The 23,369-nt window shown below is 33.4% G+C and overlaps 1 protein-coding gene and 1 long non-coding RNA gene across 2 annotated transcripts; both read left to right on the top strand.

Annotated features, from left to right (window-relative positions):
* Positions 1-567: 567 nt before the first annotated feature.
* On the top strand, positions 568-3,854 carry LOC127732064 (uncharacterized). Its single transcript, XR_007996044.1, has 4 exons — positions 568-668; positions 1,280-1,379; positions 2,503-2,637; positions 3,684-3,854. It is a non-coding gene; the product is annotated as an uncharacterized LOC127732064 (long non-coding RNA).
* Positions 3,855-15,121: 11,267 nt separating this feature from the next.
* LOC127732063 (uncharacterized) lies at positions 15,122-21,547 on the top strand. The gene is made up of 3 exons (XM_052241120.1): positions 15,122-15,220; positions 17,853-18,354; positions 20,882-21,547. The coding sequence occupies exons 2-3, from the start codon at positions 17,875-17,877 to the stop codon at positions 21,449-21,451; spliced, it is 1,050 nt and encodes a 349-aa protein (XP_052097080.1). The 5' UTR covers positions 15,122-15,220; positions 17,853-17,874; the 3' UTR covers positions 21,452-21,547.
* Positions 21,548-23,369: the final 1,822 nt, after the last annotated feature.

The raw sequence follows: 23,369 nt of genomic DNA on the forward strand, positions 1-23,369 counted from the left end.
ATAATATCAGTGAAAGTCATGGAAGAAAAAAACAGGATGTTGAAATTTAATGAATTACACGGAATAATCTAAATTCGTAATCCCGTTGATGATTTTGCCATACACTGAGTTTAAACCAATAGCGGTTTTCATTTAGTAATTCAAAGAACATAAGGGTGTTCTTAAGTTACGGGAAAAAGTCATACGCGAAGAAATGGAAGACAATGAAGAAACTCGATGGTTTAGGGGAGAGGACAAATGAGATGTTTGGCAACGCATCTATGCCCAACGACCAACTTGTCAGTCCGTTTTTTTTTTTTTTATAAAAAAGCAGACGAGATACTAAAAGTACATTGTATTTCACTATAATGTCAAAAAAGAAGCTAACGGTAGACGGAGTCAACCCAAACCAAATTTACCAGACACTCATGTATTGTTAAGAAATATATCAGAACCTCTAAGCAAAAACATTAAGCTTGTTATTGTAAACTTATGTTAAGATTCGATCAGTTGTATGCTTGCAAAATCAATAAGGAAACAATGGAGCTGCCTTTTATGAGTTTGCCGTTTTTGTAATTGTAGGCTGTTATAAGTCTCCACAGATAGTATCAGCGACGTTTGATGACACTAACGACGGAAAGTATTCATGTCAGCAGTACTGTCAATCATCACAATACTTTTCTTTTGAGGTTGGTTGAGTATTATATATAAGGTAGTTACCCGTGCAAGCGCGAGCATAATGGTAAATAATGGTGTATACTTTGTAGTTTTACACAAACTGTATTTACTTTTAGATAATTTTCTTAATGCGTTTCTTAAAGTTTACTAATTTATTTTCTCTTTCGGTCAGTTGGTTTGTCAAAATATTCATGCAAACCACCCGAATGCTTTACCCTACTCATACATAATTTCCTACAAAATTATATGATGTTTATCTCGATGTGTCATGATGTTGTCAGGACGTTTGTATTGTTTCTGTATTTTTCAGAGAAAAGTTTATCCCTGTGAGAGGAGCGTACGGTTTCATATGCAAAACTAACCTCTAAACTATACACGATATAAATTCGTTTCATATGTAATATAGATTCCGGTAGCAGTCTATAATAGTTCGAACGTAATGCATAATGAAACGTCTTATTTTCAAAGACAGAAACAGAATTTTAAGATTTAGGACGCAATACAAACTGAAAAATTAAAAGTGTTAGAAAAGTTAATTATTGTTGAATAAAAATACAGTTACTTTTGCTAATGCCATAATTTATGTTAACCCTACTAATATATTTGCGTATTGTATTTACAGGATGGTGCGTGTTACTGTCTAGATGTAACCGGTTCTCCTGTTTTACATTCATATTGTCAAACATCGAGTCAAACAACGAGTTATGTGGTTGTCTATAAACGTTAGTATTTTAATTGTATTTATTTGGAGCTATTCCATTCAAGGTACTCTCTCGTTTGGGTTTGGGGTCGCTTTCAATTTTAGTTACTAGAAGATGCCCGCGAAATCGCGGTACAATTGGACAAGTGTTGAAACAAAGAGTATCAAGGGTGCCTGTGTTTACACATAAAAAGGGGGAGGGGTCCAGACGTCGGGTGCCTGTGTTTACACATAAAAAGGGGGGGGGGGGGTATCACTTCGACACATTCAATGCCCATTTCATTTTTGGACAGTTCTGCACCTGAGTAAAAAGGGTGGATGTCGTTTATTTTAGCAAAATGATGCACTTACAATACAATACAGGATCCTTATAGGCCTATCATATTTTCTATCCTGTCTTCTTACTTTAACTTGGATTTCGCGGGCAGTATGTCGACTGAGCATGCGCGAAAGCGTATAAGTCACGGATCGATAACGGTCTCCGAATTTTGATATTTTCTCAAAAATGGGTGTTTTCTGTGGAAAAAATATTGTTTCAAAGACACATTTAGGAAGTACAAAATACTACATTTATACGTTACATCACAAATATTTCCGACTTTGTATGGTTTCAGAGGAGTTGCGGCTCAATGAAATCGGTCTCTTCCTTTAGTAGTATAGATTAGTAGATGGTATGTACTTGTATCATAGTTTAGTTGTTTTTTTTTTTTTGTTATTGAAGGAAGTTTGAGAGTATCAACATTGGTTTTTTTCCTTTCCTATGCATATTTTAATATAATGGTCCGGACTATATGTAGTTCATGTTTGAATAATAATTTGTTTGTTTCCTTAACCTGCAGAAAGAGCTCACATGTCGCAGTTGTTGTAAATAAATACCGTATATAACATGTCAATACAGGGTTTGGAATATAAGGTGGATAATGGCTTACAAGTCAGGTGGTGTGCTTCTCGTTCACTGATTGACAGCACTAATGTAATACGGAATGTATAATATATGTCTCACTCGATTTAACCATTGTTGACAGAGGCTCTTCGTACCTAGCTGTCAGAAAGTGTTACCAAGGAAACAATTATGTCTCGTTGATCTTAAATCAGGTACTGAAGTTGTTTTAATATTATTCATCTTGATATATATATTTGTATAGAAAATATACCTGGAGTAAAGAGAACATTAGATAACACACCAGAAGATCAACTAAAATGTATGTCAGCTCAGTGTCAGGATGGAGAAATCATTCTCAGATCAGAAAACTGCAACAGTTCTTATGAAGGAATATGTGGTAAACAATACCTTTAGGAATGCAAGTGATCATTTTACATTTAAAATAGATAAAGGGAAGTGTGAAGTATGCGTCGATGAGCAGGTACCCAAGAACGTAAAATTGTCAATAGAATCTAGCTGTCAACACACGGGTTTAAACAACAGACAAATGTCTATGCAATATGTCTAGACAAATAGTAAATCAAACTCGGTCTAGGAAAGATGTTTTTGTTTCGGTAAAATTCAAACAAGTGTCGTTAGATAAATAAGCGTATAGGTTTAACCTTGAGTTACGAAGAAGCACAGTAAACAAGCTTATTTTGTCTATCTGTAGCGCAGTCTGGTAGTCGATACTTCACAATACATTTACATATTTGTTCTTAAAACGTGTGTATCGAATTGATAAGAGTGTTTTCATGATTCAAAACAGGTTACAAGTTTGACACTCATTTGTCTCGTCATTTTGCTATTTTTACTTAGACTGACATGAAGTGTCACTAGTAGAGCAATAAGAAAATAAGGAGATGTGGTATTATTGCCAATGAAGCAAATATCCATCAGAATGTAAGCAAGTAAAGGGCGCCGCACGGCCTTCAATCATGATAAATACAATATCATATAGTCAACAATAAAAGGCCCCGACATGACAAAATGTGAAACGATTCAAACGAGAAAAAAAAACGCCTTATTAATAACAATACAATTTACGAAAAACAAATATAACAGAAATGAACTAACGACATCCAATGAATTAAAGTCTCCTGACTGGGGCAAGCACATACCGAATGTGGCGGCGGGCTTTAACATATTTGGAGCGCTCAACCGTACCGTCCCCCAAACCTGGGACAGCGGTCTAACAGCTCAACATAAGAAACAAACTGTAAAAGTCATGGCGAATGGCTTAACTCAATAGATCGGTACGAAGGAACTTATTTCACTTTCGGATGACCTTTATAGTTCATCCTCTTTTTTCAAATGAGTTTGTGATGCTTTATTTACCTGTAGTTGTCAGTGTAATATGTTTAGAGCGATTGCAAAAGCTCATGCAACTTCATTTTCTTCCAGAATCTGGGTTAAACAATGGAAACTTTACAACACAACAAAGCGCTGCTACGTTATGTGACAACGCTGATTCATTTTTGCAGTGGTACAATAACAAATCCTTTTGTGACACTGAAAAAACTAACCAATTATGGACCAGTGCAACACGTGATATCTTTACACGTGATCTAACAACAAATGGTAAGAACTGAAATGTATTTTTTAATCCGCATTTCATCATTTGGTTTTCCAGGAATGGTGTTAACAGATCTAAAACAACTATTGATATAAAACATTCTCTTATGGTTGTGGCCTGTTATCTATTTCTTGCATGAAGAGATATGTCTCGTATCACACTACACGGAGTGTGATACGAAAAAGTGATACGAAAACTGCGTTAATTTGATTGGCTTATCCAGAATTATGAGACGATATTACGACATTTCCATTGGCTATTCGTTAGGTCATTGATAATTTTCAAAGGTTAAGACGATGAAAATTTCGTCCATGGCAAAGGACTGTCACATATGTGATTTCTTCAATAATATACAAAACATTAACACTTTTCACCTGGAAATTTTCTTTTGTCAATTTTTTTAACATTCTGAAGTGTACAGAAAGTTTCAAAATGTCTGATGTTAAAGTTTGACGGCAGAAAAGATAATAAAGGCTCGTTTATTATTATATTGAAATGAAACAACTTGAGTTGATATCAAGCGATATCCAATTCTCACTCGTTATGAAACCTATAATTATTGATTTAAATAACTTAAGGATGTTCGCTCCTCTTGTTTTTGAATTGTTGTCAGATATTGAGAATCCTCTGGTTTTATCCATGTAGTGCCATTAGAAATGTTGCCCACTAAGCCCTACTTTTCCTTTCATAGTTTTATAACATATAGTTTTAAAAGCCATATTTGAAATTCTTGTAAAATCCTTGTTATTTTTCATAGTTTTTGAAAGAAAACAGGTGCCAATGTTAAATGTATGAAAAGTCTAGAGAGAATCACTTCCCGCCAAATTTTCACAATGGCTTATATCTCAAAAACAAGCACACGGACTTTCAATTTTTTCATTTTTTTTTAGTTCCTTTATTTATATACTTTCAATTTATAACAGTCTTTTATCCTAAAACCAGTTGTTGGCATGATACGGGTTATGTGTTCTATCTGTAATATAGATACAATGAATAAGCGTTGATTCTTGAAAAAGAAACCATGAGACGGGAGGGACTGTGCTTGATTTTGATATGATGAAGACACAATCTTTCAATCAGTTTAATTGAGGTCTGGAGCTGGCATGTCAGTAACTGCTAATAGTCCTTTGTTTTTTTATGTATCATTGTCATTTTGCTATATAGTTTCTTTTGTTACCTATTCTGACATCGGACTCGCACTTCTTTTGAACTGAGTTTTACTGTGCGCATTGCTGTGTGTTTGTTTATTCTACATTGGCTAAAGGTATAGGGGAAGGTTGAGATCTCACAAAACATGTTTAACCCCGCCGCATCTTTGCGACTGTCCCAAGTCAGGAGCCTCTGGCCTTTATTAGTCTTGTATGTTTTTTTAATTTTAGTTTATTTATATGTTTTGAAGTTTAGTGTGACGTCCATTTTCAATGAACTAGTACATATTTTTGTTAGTTAAGGGGCCAGCTGAAGCCCGCCTCCGTGTGCGGGATTTTCTCGCTGTGTTGAAGACTCATTGGTCGGCTTGGGCTGTTTTCTGCTCTTTGGTCGGGTTGATGTCTCTTTGACACATTCCCCATTTCCATTCTCAATTTTATTTTAAAGAGCTTGTTATTTTGAAGCAGAGTAGCGAACATCCTTAAAGGTTAAAGAACGGTTAAATTTATATGAACTATTTGCCCTGTTTGTTAATGACCTTTGTATTGCATATTCTTTTTATCTTAGGCGTTTATTTGTTCTCTAATTTTCATCAGTACCATGCTTTGATAATTTTATATTTGTTTTATTTTATATGCTTTACTTTACAACTTATTAATGATTTATTATTCGTCTTACGGTATATTTTTGTCTGTATTCTGGACTTTATATAATATATTGTTCTTCACACTTCGTTTAGATCAAAGTTGTGTTTATTTGTTAGAAGTTGAACAATTATCTTTCCAAAGTGAACAAGACAAGAAAATGTTGATTTTACGTATTTTGAACTTTTGCTAGTCCAATAATCGAAATAAAAAGGGTGCAGTTTACACCCCCTACTTCGAATTACATGTCCCATATCAGAAACCTCTGTTTTAAATTTTTTTATGAAAGACATGTTTGTTATTGTTTTTATTTAGAGAACTTTGCCATATTGTTTAGAAGCTTGCTTATTGTTGAACACTGAATGCTGACCTGTAGTCATTTAGCTTTTCTGTCTCGTTGACATATATACCTCCCCTTCTTCTTAAATGTATATTCAAATATGCCATAGGTCTTTCTCTTTAATTACAACATCATCCGTTTAGCCCTTTGGCTTATTCTGTCATTAAGTTTTGTGTCACATTTACGTATACCCCGTAACCTCATTTACTTATAATTATGCATGATTCATTTCTTTTCAGATCAAACATCATCTATTAATCCAATGATGTGTCAGTACATGGACGTCCGGAATTCATCAACAGCGTTTGGAAACTGTACAGACAGACGGACATTTATATGTAGATTTGGTAAGTTATGCATTTGGCATTATTATTTTAAATCTTTATTTTTCCTCTGAAATAATACAAACAATAGATAATGTTCAGTTGTAACTGCTTTACAAGAGTTATTTACCCTTTGGATGCCATTTTGGAGGTCAGCATGCACAAATTCCTTCATAAATCGGCCAAATTTAACTGGTTATTCTGGTCGCCAGATCTTTCAAAAAGTTGGTTTCTGAACAGTTTGATTTTTTTAAAACTTTGCTTGATTCATCACCAGTAACTTACATTATCTCTTATCAGACTTGTTAAGTACCGAATGGTTCAGTTTGTTTCGTCAAATAAGAAGACCAACAAGTTACACCTCCAATTTGGCGGCCTATCTATAGATTGAAAACGTACGATAATTACTATCAAGGTTTCGATGGTGCAAACTTAGTACATGTATATTCATTTTGGGCAGATGTATCATATTAAAGAGGGGTATCATCAAAAGGTTCCAGTCGAGAGAAGATACATTTTCTGATCCGCTAAATAACATGATAATATTGTGTTTAACTACAACGAATATCAATAAAACGATTAAGTTAAACATTCGATTATTTACCATTATTATTTCACTATTAAGACGTAAGCGAAAACATCTGATTTAGTAAATCGCAAAAATGACCATGCGTCTCCGTGAAGGATAAAAAAAGGCATCTACTTTTTGACAAATACCACGATAGAGAGGGTAAACAATGCATATTCTTGTGCATCTACCCCGGTGGCAATGAAATATGAATGATATTCATTAGATGAAAAAAAGCAGGTACACGAAAGTACACTGGCTATTAGCCCATAAAATTCAAGCATACTTACATAAGGTGTTATTAACTAAAATAATCCTTAGATTAAGTACAAGTATTTTGCAAATGTGTCCTGACTTAGTACAGGCATTTCGCAAACAAGAATTAAAAACCATATTTTTCCCCATAACAAACACTCCACGTATACCAAAATCATTTACGGTTCCAAACCAATTAGAAATAGGCGTCGGGTAAATGCGTCTGAGAGAAACTAACAGTTTACCAGCAACGGTATCAACCATGTGACAGATTTAAAGTACACAGTTCTCTTTATATGTAAAAAATTTAATTTTTTAGAGAAAATTGTCTTACCAAGTGGAACGGTTGAAAGTAATAATATTATTGGTAAGTACTTTATATATGTGTATATATACTGCACATGATGACGAGTTACACGAATTTTTTTATTCAAAACCATCACAAATAGATGATTATACATATGAATACATGGAGATGTTAGATACATGTAAATGCGACAGTTAAAAATAGCCAAAATCCATCTTGAGGTCAATATACGAGAGCATTATAGATTTTTAAACCAACGCGAAACTCTCCGACTTACAAAAATCATTAAGGTAGAACAAGAAACAACCATTGACTACGTTCCTGACTTGGGACCGGCACATGTTGATTTCGCGTGTTCAGACATTTCATTTTTAATTACCCCACTCTGTCTTTGAGTTCAATCACAATTATTGGACTAACAGAAGATACATAACAGAAAACAAAACAAAAATCAACACAGGAAACTCTATAAAACCGTAAAATAGAAAACTAAACTCATGTTCATATATACTGTATCAAAGCATGTTCGCCGTCATTCAAAACAAGCTAAAACTTTTAATTCATGATATGAAATGCTCCTATCATACATTATAATATCTGTATCCATATAGAATTAGGAAAGAAAAATAATACAACATTGAACTAAAAACGAATTATCGTTCCTGCATGTTGTTTAATAAAATAGTTAACTCAAGTCGAAAAAATGTATGTCCTTGAATGGTGGGTGTCTGAAAGATAATTATTTAACGCAAAAGAATTATTAGTGATCAGTCTGTCCGTCCGTCCGTCCATACCAAATTGTGTCCGCTCTATATCTAGAGAAACGTTATAATTTCATACTTTATACTTGACATGTATATTAACCAACAGAGGGAGTGTCATAATGTTTGTACAACTTCCTAGGTCAAAATTCAAGGTCAAAAACTTTAGTTTCAGTTGACAACCCATGTCCTATGGCAAAGATAGTGTCCGCTCTATATCTTGAGAACCGTTATGATTTGAAAGTTAATACTGGACATGTTTATTAACCAACACCAGAGGGTGTGTCACAATGTATGTAAAACTTCTTAGGTCAAAGTTCAAGGTAAAAAACTTTGCTTTAAAGTTGACAACCCCATGTCCTATGGTAAAGATATTGTCCGCTCTATATCTTGAGAACCGTTATGATTTCAAAGTTTATACTTGACATGTATATTAACCAACACAAGAGGATGTGTCATAATGTATGTACAACTTTCTAGGTCAAAGGTCTGTCCGTCTGTCTGTCTGTCCGTCCGTCCTAAACAAATTGTGTCCGCTCTATATCTTGATAACTGTTATGATTTCATACTTTATACTTGACATGTATATTAACCAACACCAGAGGGTGTGTCATAATGTATGTACAACTTCCTAGGTCAAAAGTCAAAAACTTTGGTTTCAGTTGACAACACCATGTCCTACCACACGTTATTTACAGCGGGGCCCATAGAGATGGCTCCCATCTTAATGATGTCTAATGTTTTTACACTAGTCATTTTTGAGGTTTTGGGGCCCTTTATAGCTTGCTGTTCGGTGTGAGCCAAAACCTATAATGGTTTACTTTTACAAATTGTGATTTGGATTGAGAGTTGTCTCATTGACACTCATACCACATCTTCTTATATCTAGTTCGGTAAGTTAAGATAATCATGTTATTGATATTTGAGTTACTTCTTACATAAAATTCAAACAATATTTACATGTACTGTGGATTCATTTATTTTCGTGGGTATCAATTTTCGTGGATTGGGGAACACTTGCATTTTCGTGGATATTTGATTTCGTAGTTTTGCCAATTTCTACATACAAAGCCAAATTAACATTGGTAATTCGTTGAACATTTGAATTCGTTGTTCACCTGTACCCACGAAACCCACGAAAATTGGTATCCAACGAATAATAGTGAATCCACAGTAATAGATAAAGATATTTTTTACAGGTTTATCAATGTATGGACTGTTGGGTTTTATTTCACTGATGATTGTTGTTATTATTATTGTCGTTGGCCACAAAACAAGGTAAACATATCTTGAACTTTTATATTATAAAAAAATGGACCTTTCTAAAAATAAAAAGGTACGGAGTGCTTCGCAGGATCATAAAACAAGTCGACAAAAAGCAATAGTTGCTGATCGGATTTTGAATACCCATATTATAAATTTATTCAGTTTCTTCCGTACTAACTACATGTATATCCTCTCCTGTCCGGGAATTGTTCCCAATTCTATATATATCGCTCTTAACAATAAAACCTTAGCCATACCATAGGGCAACCAATCATAACCGGTATTTGTAAAGTAATTATTTCCAAATGACGTGAATATCGATTGAGACTAATTGCTTGCAGCGTTATTCGAAACAATTAAGCTTGGTGCATAGTCTTTCGTTCTTACCATATTTTTTTTTATAATTGACTCTAATATCATTTGTTTATATAATAAGGTCGTGTTCTACATACACCTGATCGCTATTGTGACGTCACAATTTTACGGGAACCTTTCTGATGTTCAATAATGGCGGACAAATAGCGATAAAGTGTATTGTCCTTAGGTGAAAATCTTTTTAAACACCATATGTGAATTTATAAAGGCACAGAAAAATATTACCACAATACGTTATAATTACAGGAACATATAAAACTCCGTTTTTGAGCTCACCTGGCCCACAGTGCCAAGTGAGCTTTTCTCATCACTTGGTGTCCATCGTATGTCGTCCGTTGTCCGTTAATTTTACAAAAATATTCTTCTCTGAAACTACTGACCCTAATTTTACCAAACTTAGCTACAATTATCATTGGGGTATATGGTTTGAAAAATGTGCCCTATGACCTCGCCGGCCAACTAACATGGCCGGGATAGCTAAAAATAAAACATAGGGGTAAAATAAAAGTTTTGTCTATTATCTTCAAACCCGCTATACATAGAGAAAATCTGGCATGTGCAAAAATGTTCAAAATGTGGAGATCTACCTTTTGTTTAATTGGAGTTCTTGCCCTTAAATAACAAATTTTACCATGTTTTTCATTGTTGCCTATTATCTTGTACACTACAATAGATAGAGGGAAACTTTAAACAGCTGCAAACATGATCAGCAAGAAAAGTTATACAAATTAGTCAACATAGCCGTAATTGTCTGACTATAACATGTCTAAAAGATGAGCAAAAGTGATCAGTAGATTAAGATCTACAAAAAAGTCAAATTGCCGAAATCGTCCCGCGATATCTTATTGGAGTTATTGTCCTTTTATAACAATTTTGATCAATCTTTTGCATTTTTGCCTTATATCTTTATCTTTAATATATAGAAGGACACTTTAAGAAAACAAATGATAATCAAGACAACTTGAAGATAGACAAATAAGTCAAACATGATCGAAATCGTCCGATCACTCCTTATTAGAGTTATTGCCCTTTTATGAAGATTATTTACAACTATTTGCGTTTTTGCCTTTTATCTTAAAAAACTGTAGATAGATAAAACTCAAATAAGTAAAACTGATCATCAAGACAAAATCTGCGAAAAATTCCAATTAAGTCGAATGGTCAAAATTATCAGTTGACTCCTTAATGAAGTTATTGCTCTTAAATGACAGTTTTTACCAATTTTAAGGTGGTACATAACACTATAGGGAGATAACTCTTTAAAAATCAGCTGAACGTTTTAATCACGTTCTATTGTTCAGGAAATATTAGGCTTCTCAATGATCAAAATTAGTGTTTGTCAAACTGCTATATATCCAATGAAATTTTTCCGATAAAGTTTGTGGTTCAAGTTTTTTGAAATTTTTATATTTTTGTCAAAGGGTCAAAATAAATATTTTGTCAAAATTTTATGAAAATTGAACGAGCCAAATTAATTTTAGTCAAGGTGTTTGGTACCACCTTAAGAGGTGTTTTCCTATTATCCTGAAAACTATAATACATAGGTAGACACTGTAAATAGCAAAAATGATCTGCAATACATGTACAAGATCTACAAAAAGAGATTTTTGTAATGAATTCTATTCTAGTTCACAATGTTGGAGATTTTTCATTGTTGAAGATGCATATATACCTGGGTAAGCGACACACTCAGGCTCTCGAGGGCCTCTATGTTAATTTTCTTTTATTTTAATAATTTGTAAAGGGTGGTTGTGGTGAGAGATATATATACTTTTTGTTTGATGTTTCATTTGAAATCATTAATTTTTTTTTGTAAACGGTATCTTTTTTATTTAAGATTTTTAAATTGATATTTAACCAAAGCAACACAATAATGTTGGAAGTTTTTTAAGTATATTTCATTGTTATGTTTTGTTTGTTTTAGTAATACCAACAAGCGGAAGAAAGATGTAGTGAAAAAGCCTGCTGCCACTACTAACAAACGTTCATATTCTGTACAAATTACAGAATTGCAATCCCCATTGGAAGACATAATAGAAGACAACGAAACGAGCTATGAACAGTCACTTGATGGTAGAAACAATGTTGACAGCGTAAACGCAAATGTGTTGGAAGTGCAGACATCTTTGAATAAATCGAGTAAACGTCTTACAACTTTCAAAAGAGGCAGTCCTCAATTTTCGGAAAAGAAATTAAAAGTAGCAATCGGAAACATTACTGCTGGAAAAGCGGAAGAAACAATCGATAACGATGAATCAATAAGCAATATTTGTCATACTAAAACACAAACGGAACAATCAATACTTAACTCAAACACTAACAATGTTGCATCACATCAATTTGGACATACTTCCAACAGCATCAATAGATCTGATCACGAAGACAAGAAAAACAAACATGACCATTATGATCCCAATAATGACTTCAAAAAGCAGTATCAACCAAACAAGCCTACACTTACTATAAATCAGGATAGCAATACAGATACAGGAAACCACAAATGTCCCGATTTGGCTTTAAAAAATGATTTTGGTGATATTAAAGACATGGAGGACTTTTCAATTCCTGCAAGGGATACCACAGACAAATCATCTGGTAATATCGATGATATTGACGATTCTAAAGATGTGCCAAATTCTTCTCGGAGACAAATTGACTTTACAGATGAATTAACTGGTAATTACAATGACATCGAGAGTCCCGAAGATGCATCACATGCTTCCAGAAGACAAATTGACTTTACAAATGAGTTAACTGGTTATTACGCTGATATTGGGGAATCTGAAGATGAGATAAATTCTTTTCGAAGACAAGTTGATTTTACAAATGAATTAACCGATGATATTAGGGATTCTGAAGATGTGACACATGCTTCTCGAAGACCTTTTGATTTTGCAAATAAATTAACTTGTGATTACGATGATATTGATGATACAAAGGAAATGTCAATTCCTATCCAAACTACGCATGTCTTCTCAAATGAACGAATTCCAGATTATGATGAAATTGATGACAGGAAAGACCCATTAAATCCCAATGAGGAGAAACATATTTTTACTAATGAATTATCGATAGATGGTATGTATGATGGCATAGACGAAACAACTGACGATATGGTTCCATCTGACGATGCGTCTAAGTTTACCTTTAACACGGAGAAATATAAAAAATTGTCTATTGATCAGTTTGATGACTATGACGAAATTGAAGATTCCAGTGACGCAGTGTATGCGACAACAGAACCATACATTGTCATGTCTTGCGGGAGCATTGCGACTACAGAACAATACATGGACATGTCTCAAGGGAGTCGTAGGACACAATTATCGAACAGTGAAGGTAGCAGTACAACGAATACAAATTCAAATAATCCGTCGTCAAGAAAAATAACCAATGAACCCATATACGCTATATCAACGAAAAAGTTAATGAAAATCAAGTCAAAAGAATCTGATTTAGTAACTGAAGCATTATCGCACAGTGAATGTATCACTACAACGATTACAGATTCAAATAATCCGTCGTCAAGTATAACCAATGAACCCATATACGCTGTATCAACGAAAAGGTCTATTAAAATCAGGTCAAAAGAATCTGACTTAGAAACTGAACCAGTTTATGCAATTTCATCAAAAAAGTCAAGGAAAATGAAATCACGCGATCCTGGATAATCATCCATAGAAGACAAAACAGAAAATCAAACTGAAACCATTCAAGATGCATTTTATGACCAATTGCACGAAAATAGACTTGAAAAAAATGATGACCAATCCGTAATGTATGATCATGTCTAACTATGTCCTAACTATTTGAGATGAAACATAGATAAACACGTGCCCGACTGTTCCATGGAAAACAAACGTCGTGACTCCTGATGAACTCCAGTTAGAATTACTTCAGAAATACAAAATTATTTGACAAATACCTGTCGTTGATTTATAATTTTTCACATTTGTATTCATTATTTATTTATCATGTAAAATGTAAAACTTCTGTGATATGAAATTTTCCAAATTTATATATATTTGACCGACATTTCGAGAATGGTCTGGATACGGACTCTCATAATATTAGTCAGAGTTGACAAATCTGTTCAAGCCATTTCAGTAATAAAGCTTCATCGATATTATCGTATTTCGGATACCTATTTTTATCCGATCTTTTTTGTTTAAAGACTATTCGAAAACTCGTTGCAATGCACGGTAACTCTTTCAGTATCTATGCGTTTCAATTCGATTTCAAATATTGTATACACCCAGTATGTATTATTGCGTCTATAAAAATAAGGAGATGTATACATTTATCGATAAAGACAACATAACAAATTGTAAACAATTGAAGGTCACCGTAGGGCCTTAAACAATGAGCAAAACCCGTACCGTAAAATAAGCATTAAAAGGGCCAGGTATGACAAAATGCGAAACAATTCAAAAGAGAAAACAAACGGGTTTTAAGGTATAAAAAACACAAACAAATATGGCAGACATCACATACTGCTAAACTGATAACCCAAGAGGTTAATGATCAATGCATACGTAATCATGCAAATATTTTCCATGTAACAGGATAAATAAATATTTACGAGTTTTAATGAGAGCACCTAATTTTCATTAAAACTTTCTATTCTAAACCCAATTTTTAAAAAGACCAAATTATCAAAGAGTTAGCGGTTTTCTATTAAATCAATTTCAGACAACGATTAATTGGGTTTCTTAAACATGGTAAAAAAGTTAGACATTCTAGACATGTTTGACATAAACATTACTAATCATTGATGGAAAAATAGGTACTAGTATATTCACATGAAAAAAGAACAATTAAAAGAAACAGAATCTTCTTCTGAACGTACGTTACAGCGAGGACTTCATAAGGAGGTAAAACTTGAAACCTCACTGCAAGTACAATACAGTCCCTGCGTCATTAGCTTCAGTTTGCTAGTATTACATTTTATATTTTTTTAAATGAAACAAGACACATTTTCTTTCAGACACAAGTAAGATTCTAACATTAGTTCAAGGACTGATAAAGTCAATATTCTGTTTGTGATAACGATATCTTATACATGTTTGTTTCCGTAGTACATGCATTCAAGACTAAATCTGATAGCTGATATAAATATGTCACACAATGTAAGCCCTATCAATGATAGATTGAGTGTGAATATATTTCCTCTAAGTACAGAGTGTAAATAGTAAAGTGCTTTTAAGTAGAAGGTGTTTGAGTGCAATCAAAATACATTTTCTAAAAATACTTGTTAGTGTACAATCCAAGGTCGAAATAACATAATGTAGATAACACTTTACAGCTGTATGTTATTTACCGACATAACATTCAGTTTATTGGAAACAAAAGTAGAAGTATAATACTACATTCACAGGTAAGTGTTTGTATATTGAAACAATGTATACAATGAGACAACAACCTTACAACACAAACCATGCAAACAGTAGAAAGTAATCTTTAAGGTCTTACACCAGTACAAAAATGTCTACATCTATACCACAATCACTAGTGAAGGAATTTTACATTTAAACGGCCATTTTGATCTTAACATCATATAAATATATATTTATTGCAAAACATGAAACCCTGTCGGGTTAAAATGCAAACATAGTACGATATAACTACTTAAAGTCTTAAGCAGTGTTCAGACGTTTTCCTTGCAGACAATCCAGTACTGCTTAGTAATTGTTATCCAATTTAGTATGTTGTTGTTTTGTACAGGTAAATAACAACTGCCGAACAGTGTGAATATAATCAAAACATATTTTAATTGACTGGAAGCGAGTTGACTGCAAAACACTACTGAATTTACCGCAGTGGATAAGTCTGAAAATTAACTGAAAAACTGAACATAATGGCCCCGAGTGTAAAAACAATGACTCTACATCTTAAATAGACTACAATGAGCAAACATCTGCTATTACTATGACTTTTAAAGGAAAAACCATATCAAGATATAACTAAATTAAATCACCATGAGTAAGCTCTAGTTCGATATTACAAAATAAATCATATGAACACAAAAAAGGCCATATCAGTGTCAAAAAGAAGATACGTGAATTTAATATTAACAAAGAAGACAATGTCAAATGAACATATCAAAGTAGACATATACATATTAGAAATAAGCAATAAGTAATAGAAACAAAATATCTATATAAAAGAAAATAAGAATTACCGAAAAATATTAGACAAAATAGTTACCTGCGCAATATAATTTCGAGTTACTCGCTAACGACTCTATATAGTTACGAACGAGTATGATTAGTCTAGTTTTTTTTTATGTTCGTTACCTCTTTTGGTCTGATAGAGAGGCACATGTCTCTAAAATGTCAGTGTCAAAAAACAACTAAAGAATAGTGAAGTGCCTTGTCTTCAAATACTGATGGCAAACAACTAGGTTTTAAAGTTAAAGGAACCAATTATATATCATGATTATGATATGACATACAGCTTCCGGAGCACCTGAGATCACCCCAAGTTTTTGTCGGGTTCGCGTTGCTCAGGTTTTAGTTTTCAATGTTGTGTTTTGTGTATTGTTGTTTGTCTGTTAGTATTTTTTATTTTTTAAGCCATGTTGTTGTCAGTTTTTTTTCTACTTTCTACTTTTGAATGTCCCTTCGATACCTTTCACCTCTCTTTTAGTACATGTAGACTCAAGGACGAGTATATTAATTTTAGAATTCAGCCCTTTTTCGATAAATTAATTCGATTGTGATCTTTGTCATACTTTAAAATTGTTTAGTTTTCAGTAGAGTTACTTATGTTCTCATGTGTGTCTGATGACACTATTGTGCACTGAAACCCGTATCACATGGTTTTGTACTGCCACATATTTGGTTCTTCTAAAATTATATAGATACTGGTCTTGTGTTGAAGATCGTACGGAAACATCTAGATGTCATTTCTTTCTTGTATTGTTGGTTGGCCAGCAGATCTTCAAATATCATATGTTGTGCACGTTGCAATCGTTGTCATTTATTATAAAAAAAAGTCATAGTCGCTATATTTACTTTGAAAAACTGGCCGGTATGATATAGTCAATAATGCTTTAAAAGTGGCGATAAGTCCAAACAATCAATCAAATAATCATACATTGTCCAGGCGAAATATATTCACTTAGAAGTTGAAAACATGATATGGGCATTATTCTGTAATATATCTCTCTAAGGTCACGTACAACTGCGATTTATTTATTTAGTTTTGAACGACTGAATTGTTATGTTTTCCATTCTGTATCTTTTTACCATTCCAATTATTATGCATTTCATTTTATTATCTCAATGTCATTTGTCAGACAAGGTCTTTGGTGTCAATGATACATCTTTGTTATGACAAAAAAAGTGATGCGTGCTGCATGATGATCACATGAAAGTACCAAAACAACAACACAAATATCAATAAAGTTATTTAAGGAAAACAAAACCCAGTCGTGAACTATTGTCTTTTTCTTTACTACATGTCAAGCTCTAAAAAGCCCCGAGACAATGTTGTGATTAAATTTGATTGAGATGATCAAATACTTAGTCTTGTTTTCATCATCTTCTATATACAAGTATATAAGCAAATACATTTTCTCACAAAAGAGTCTAAACTGAAACCATTGACAACCTGTCTGCACTCGGGGCGATGATAATCATATCATTATACGAAGGTCGCTGTTTAGATTTGATTTACATGTGTATAAGAGAGGCAAAAGATACCAAAGAGACATTCAAACTCATAAGTCGAAAATAAAATCACAACGCCTTGGCTAAATAAGAAAAAAATAAAGAGACAAACAACAGTACACAAAACACAAAATAGAAAACTAAAGACTGAGCAACACGAACCCCATCAAAAACTTGGGGTGGTCTCAAGTGCTCCGGAAGGGTAAGCAGATCCTGCTCCACATGCGGCACCCGTCAATCTAAACTGTAGATTACCATGATTTTTATGTGTTTTACGGTTTATTTCGTTTTGTTTTGTTTAATTGCTTTCTGCTTTTGTTTTATATTTACATGTAGGTGTATAAGATCACACGTTATTATGGCAGATGGTAACTCTAGTGTCAATCACAATGTCCTTCAACAAAACTGTCGAGACAACTGGCCTATCTGGACATGCGTGTTTGGCAATGTAAGCGGTATGTGTAGCACCACGCTGTGGTTCATAGTTCTACTTCCTCAAGTATGGAAGAACTTCCGCCGGAAATCAGTAGGAGGACTCAGTGTATTATGGGCCACATCAAATTTTACGGCATCTTTGATAAACTTATTCTTTGTATTCATATATGCCAAAATACCATTGTATGTACAGATAAGTTCGGTGTATTGTCCTATTTTAGAATTTGCACTTCTTGTGCAATTTTGGATTTATGGAAAGTACCGAAAGATACTGAAAATAATTTACGCTGCTGTGTGTGGTGTCATGTGGGCAGTTGTTATAGCTGTTGAACTGATATTCGAAGTGGAGAATTTCATAGAGTATGTGGCAATTGTATTATGGTGCATAGAAACCTTTCCACAGGTAATGTACCCATTTTATTTCTTGGTGCACGCTTCGAGCACAGGTAGGTATTTGAAGCCAAATCACATATTATTGCTCTGATTTGAAAGGGGAAGGCGGTTGGATATCAAATTGGTATAGTATGATCATTTACTATCTAAGCTAACTTTTACATTTCCTTAAGAATGAAAAAGAAAAGATTGTATCAATTTATGACAAATGATCACTAAACGCATATGAAAAAAAGCAAAAGCACAGGAATAGCGCTTTAATTGATGTAAGATATCTATAAGTTTAAATGAGGTCTTCCACTAAGAGCAAAAAAAAAACCTTAGCTCAATTTCAAAACGCCCCGTAGCAGCGATTTCAGTAGATCTCGATACATTGTGTGCATTGAAGTAGACAGATGCATGGTAATATTGACGAATTGTGATTGAAATCTTGCAAAGAAATCTAAACGAATACAGTCATAATACAGGAACAATACAACTACTTGAACGAGGCACTTTAAGATAATGTAAGATTAAACATTGAGTTCATCACATCCTTGTTTTTTTTGTCTTAAAAATCTTGAACCAACGGCCTTGCAAATTCCTATATGATACTCCCATTTTGTCCAATCATGATAGATAACACTATATTTACAAGTATACACAAAAAATAGACAAGTCAAATGTATTCCATAGAACTTTACATGATATAAACTTGGACAATTTTGCTACAGTTATGATACCGTGAGCTACACCACGTGGTCGTTGAATCTAGTTTCCTAGAAGAATAAGCAGTTAATACTAGTGGTACCTTTCCAAAAATGTTATAAATCATATGTAAATGGTATTTTTTTTATTTATTTGGTGCCACACGATGAGGAGGACCTTTCTGAAGCATCTAAGATAATCTCCGGTTTTTATACTGTTCATTTGTTTGTCTTTTCGTCGTTTTTCGGGTTTTTTACCATGGTGTTGTCAGTGTGTCTTTGACTTATGAGTTTGAATACTATCCCTTTTGTGTCAGCTGCATCTCTTTTTTAACACATATTGTACTGGTGTTTAATTGCTTTACAAGCATACATGTACTTTAAGTGTTTTGAGGGTTCCTTTCTTGGTCTCTCATGAACACACGTGTGAATAGACATCCATGTGTAAGCTTTAGGTTCTAGTGCTTTCAATAAAAACGTCTTAAGTCTTGAAATTATACACCATTTATAATTTACCACAATAGGTCAGATACTTTCGAAATATCTTCATTCTTTCAACAACAAAGAAACCAAAAAAAGCCAGTATTTTTTTTCAGCAATGTGTATTTCTCTGATTACTTATTATACAAACGCCTGTATGGAACTGTTTTTCGCGTTTTAAAGAACAATCATTTATGTTTTATGCATAACATAAGAAGACCCTTATCATTATTGAACGATTTGTTGTCGTACTAATATAAAATGTAAAGTTATTGCAAACAGACAAGTGATATACCTGTTACAATGACGCAATTGATGTCATAATAGAGTAACACGAAACAATTAAAAAACCTCTGTCGTCAGTTCTATTTACTCTTCGTTAACGAATCTTAAATTCTTCTATTTCCTCGTCACTTTTGAATTGATAATTTATCATTCTTTATTTTGGATCAGACATGGAATTAATTCAGTTGTTATCAATCAATTTCCTTTTAGAATTGCCTTAATTCAATATCAGTTCTTATGACTTCTTCAAAAGGAGTGCCGGACTTATTTACACATGATCTATCGACATATGGTTTTATAATTGAATTTGTTTTTCGTTGTTTAGAAATAAAGATGAAATTGTCACACTCCATATCGAATGAAATGACTCCGTTATGGACAGTAGTGGTTCAGTGTCCTAATTCATTAGTTTTCTTCAATATTCATTACATTAAGAAAGTAAAGAGCAAATTCGGAATATCACATTCAAGTTCCAAAACACTTTCTACCAATTAGATATTCAGTTTGGAAACATAAATGCACAAATTAAGTATGATGTTAAAAAGTACACCAAAAACTCATTCAATTAAAGTATCGATGTCCTAAGAAAAAAAAACAACTTTTTTTTCACTTACAGCGTGAACGTTATTCCATTCAGCATGTTCAGTAAATATAAAGATCGAGCGAAAAAAACCTTTTGGACGATTTTATACTGAAACGTTATCTAAATTGTGAAAAACGTAATATTCCTAAAAAAATTTCGACGATCAAATGGGGGAGGCGTACTCTCTATTCGCCCCCTGTATCCACCATTGCTTTAGAACGTAATAACACAAATATTTACACCATAATAGAATAAAAATTCAGACCATATATATACACAATCATAATAACATAGATATTAAGTATCATGATACCTTCAAGAACCTGCGTTGAGTTCAAGTGCCCGGGTGAGTCTCACGAACGACAGTTAAACGGTACATCATAATTTTGTTATACAGTCATACGTTCTGATTCCAATAGTTATATTCAGCTCACTACAATCATAGCATTAACAAATCGTTACACTCCCTGTGAAATAAATTAAACCGGATTTTTGTTTTGTAGGTGTTATTAAACATGAAGCTGCAATCCACCAGTGGTCAGGCGACAGGTTCAGTTGTCATTGCTATGATAGGAAAGACCACCGACTTTTTCGCTAACAACATCCTTGTCATGCCAATTCAGTATGTCATCATGTGCTATTTTTCAAGCAGTGTAGCATACGTCAACGGTTTCCAGGTAGCTTGGTACCATGGCAATGATGATCTTCCTGAAATACCGGATCAAACGAGGTCAAATGCGTCAAACAATCTAACGATGGAAAGGAGTGTGTCTGGTAGCAAATTGTCGTCATCGTATTCAATAAACAATGATTTCCCATCAGCTTTATCTGCATCACAAACAAAATTGACAACTAACATTCCCGACGGTCCCAATAACGCTAAGCATATTTTTGTTGTTAGATGGTTATCAATGGCAATAATAAGCTGTCTGCTGTTGATGGGCGTAATCGGGTTCACCCTGAATGTAGAATCTTTTCTTGGATTATTAGGACCAACCACAATAGGACTTGTTCTAATTATTGCTCATGTATATTTTACCTACTTTAAAAGGTCACAGTATGCGCTGTCTTGACTTATAATAATTCAACACAACAAAACAATTTATATCCGTCTGTGTTTAAATGCTGAAAGTTCTGTATTTTAATAAAATGTGTCTATTTTTTTCTGGGATGGAGCTTTTGTTTGCTTAATCGCCACCTCGAAAAAAATAATTATGAAATAAGTATCTTCGCCATGCTCGTCCTAATTTAATGCGTTTTCTTTTCAAAATGTATTAGTGTCAATAAGACAAATATAGGACTTTAATTTTTCGTAGTAACTTCAATATAACAAAAGAGTAAATACAATTTGAATTAAATGCCAAGATTCAATGCAACTGCCAATTGTGATGGCACATTATCTTTAATATAAAAATTGTTGCTGCATAAATTATAAAAACCCTATTTTAAAGTAGATTTGTTCTCTCATTTGCAACATGCGGGCATTTTTATTACCGGAGTACCGCTTGTTGTCTTATATCTGTTTTCACCTCAATAGATAATACAAAGGGAACCAGTCTACGTTTTTATGCATAATAGTCTGAATTCAGCTTTATATTAGTTAGTGCAAACACGATAACTATCCACTGGCGACCACAGGATAAGGATGTAATAAACAACTAATTGGTCACTGTACGGCAAGTCCATACAGTAAGCTAAAAAACATCGTAGTCAAGGAAAGCCTGTAATTTAGTGATCGTCGGAGGCTGCAGTCTGTCATATTTGTTTTTCGTTTATTGTTTTGTTTGTTATAAATCAGCCGGTTTGTTTTTTCGTCTGAATCGTTTCACATTTTGTCCTGTTGGTGCCTTCTATAGATGACTACTTAGAATTGGTTTTGTTCATTGTTGAAGGCCATACAGTGACTCACAGTTGCTTAAATCCGCTTCAACTGCACTGGGTGTTGTTGTCTCATTGCCAGTCGCATCACATATCAATGATCAATTGACTCATCAGTATAAAAAAAAGTAGATCTGGTAGGATTGCCAATGAATCAACTATCATCCAAAGTTCAAATAAAGTGGATGTAAAGGTCGGTACGAGGCATAATCACAACTGCACAAACATGTTTTAGACATGTTAATGTCTTATTCTATTGATCATCTGTCAGTTAACTATGGGCGATTCCAATTCGTTCATCATTACACTAAGCAGTATAAGCGAAGATTGATTGATTGGTTTATTGGTTAATTGATTGATTGATTGATTGATTAATTGATTAATTAATTGATTGATTAATTGATAAATTGATTGATTTATATCGATTTAACGCCTCGATATCACACGTGGGTTATGTAACAGCGAGAGCAATGGTTGTTAAAATAGCGAAAGTGAAAAAAAGAACCACCAAATAGATAAAAATAGTTGATTAAAACGATAATTTTACTAACATATAAAGTAATCTTCTTTTTTAAAGCTAAGATTTTATAAAAGTTATTATCTATTTCACACATATATTAATTTCTTTTTTTTAATAAATGACCAATAATCGTGGACGGAGAAAAAAAATACGCAAGCCAATCTGTTATCATAATTTTACACGATGCGTAGTAAAATGCAGTTCCATTGGCAAATATACTGGATCTCCTTATCTTTGATTTCAAGAGATATTTATCATCTGTTATTCATTCGAACACAACAGTCTTACAGATTTATCAAGATTGTATGGATTTTTCATCACTATGCAATTCTAACATTTCTTTCCCTTTAAAAGAAAATATATGTTTTTGTTCTTAGTTGAATAGATTACATCGTTGCCTCAAAACTGCATGGAGGAAAAAAAAAGTATTCTGTAGCAAAAACTGTTATGTCATTTTGAAAGAAAAATTATTTCATTTTGTTAATTTGGAAAGAGGTATTTTAGCGATTGTTATTTATAATATTATATAAGGCTTGAGGAAACGGCATTAGTACAAAACGCCATTAAACGTACACAATCTGTCGCGAGCCTTG

The sequence above is a fragment of the Mytilus californianus genome, unplaced genomic scaffold, assembly GCF_021869535.1.
Source record: "Mytilus californianus isolate M0D057914Y unplaced genomic scaffold, xbMytCali1.0.p SCAF_22, whole genome shotgun sequence".
Lineage (NCBI taxonomy): Eukaryota > Metazoa > Mollusca > Bivalvia > Mytilida > Mytilidae > Mytilus > Mytilus californianus.

Coding starts and splice junctions, on each gene's coding strand:
- LOC127732063 (XM_052241120.1), top strand. CDS start 17,875: ATGGCAGATGGTAACTCTAGTGTCAATCACAATGTCCTTCAACAAAAC. Junction 18,355..20,881: donor GCATAGAAACCTTTCCACAG/GTAATGTACCCA, acceptor TTTGTTTTGTAG/GTGTTATTAAACATGAAGCT.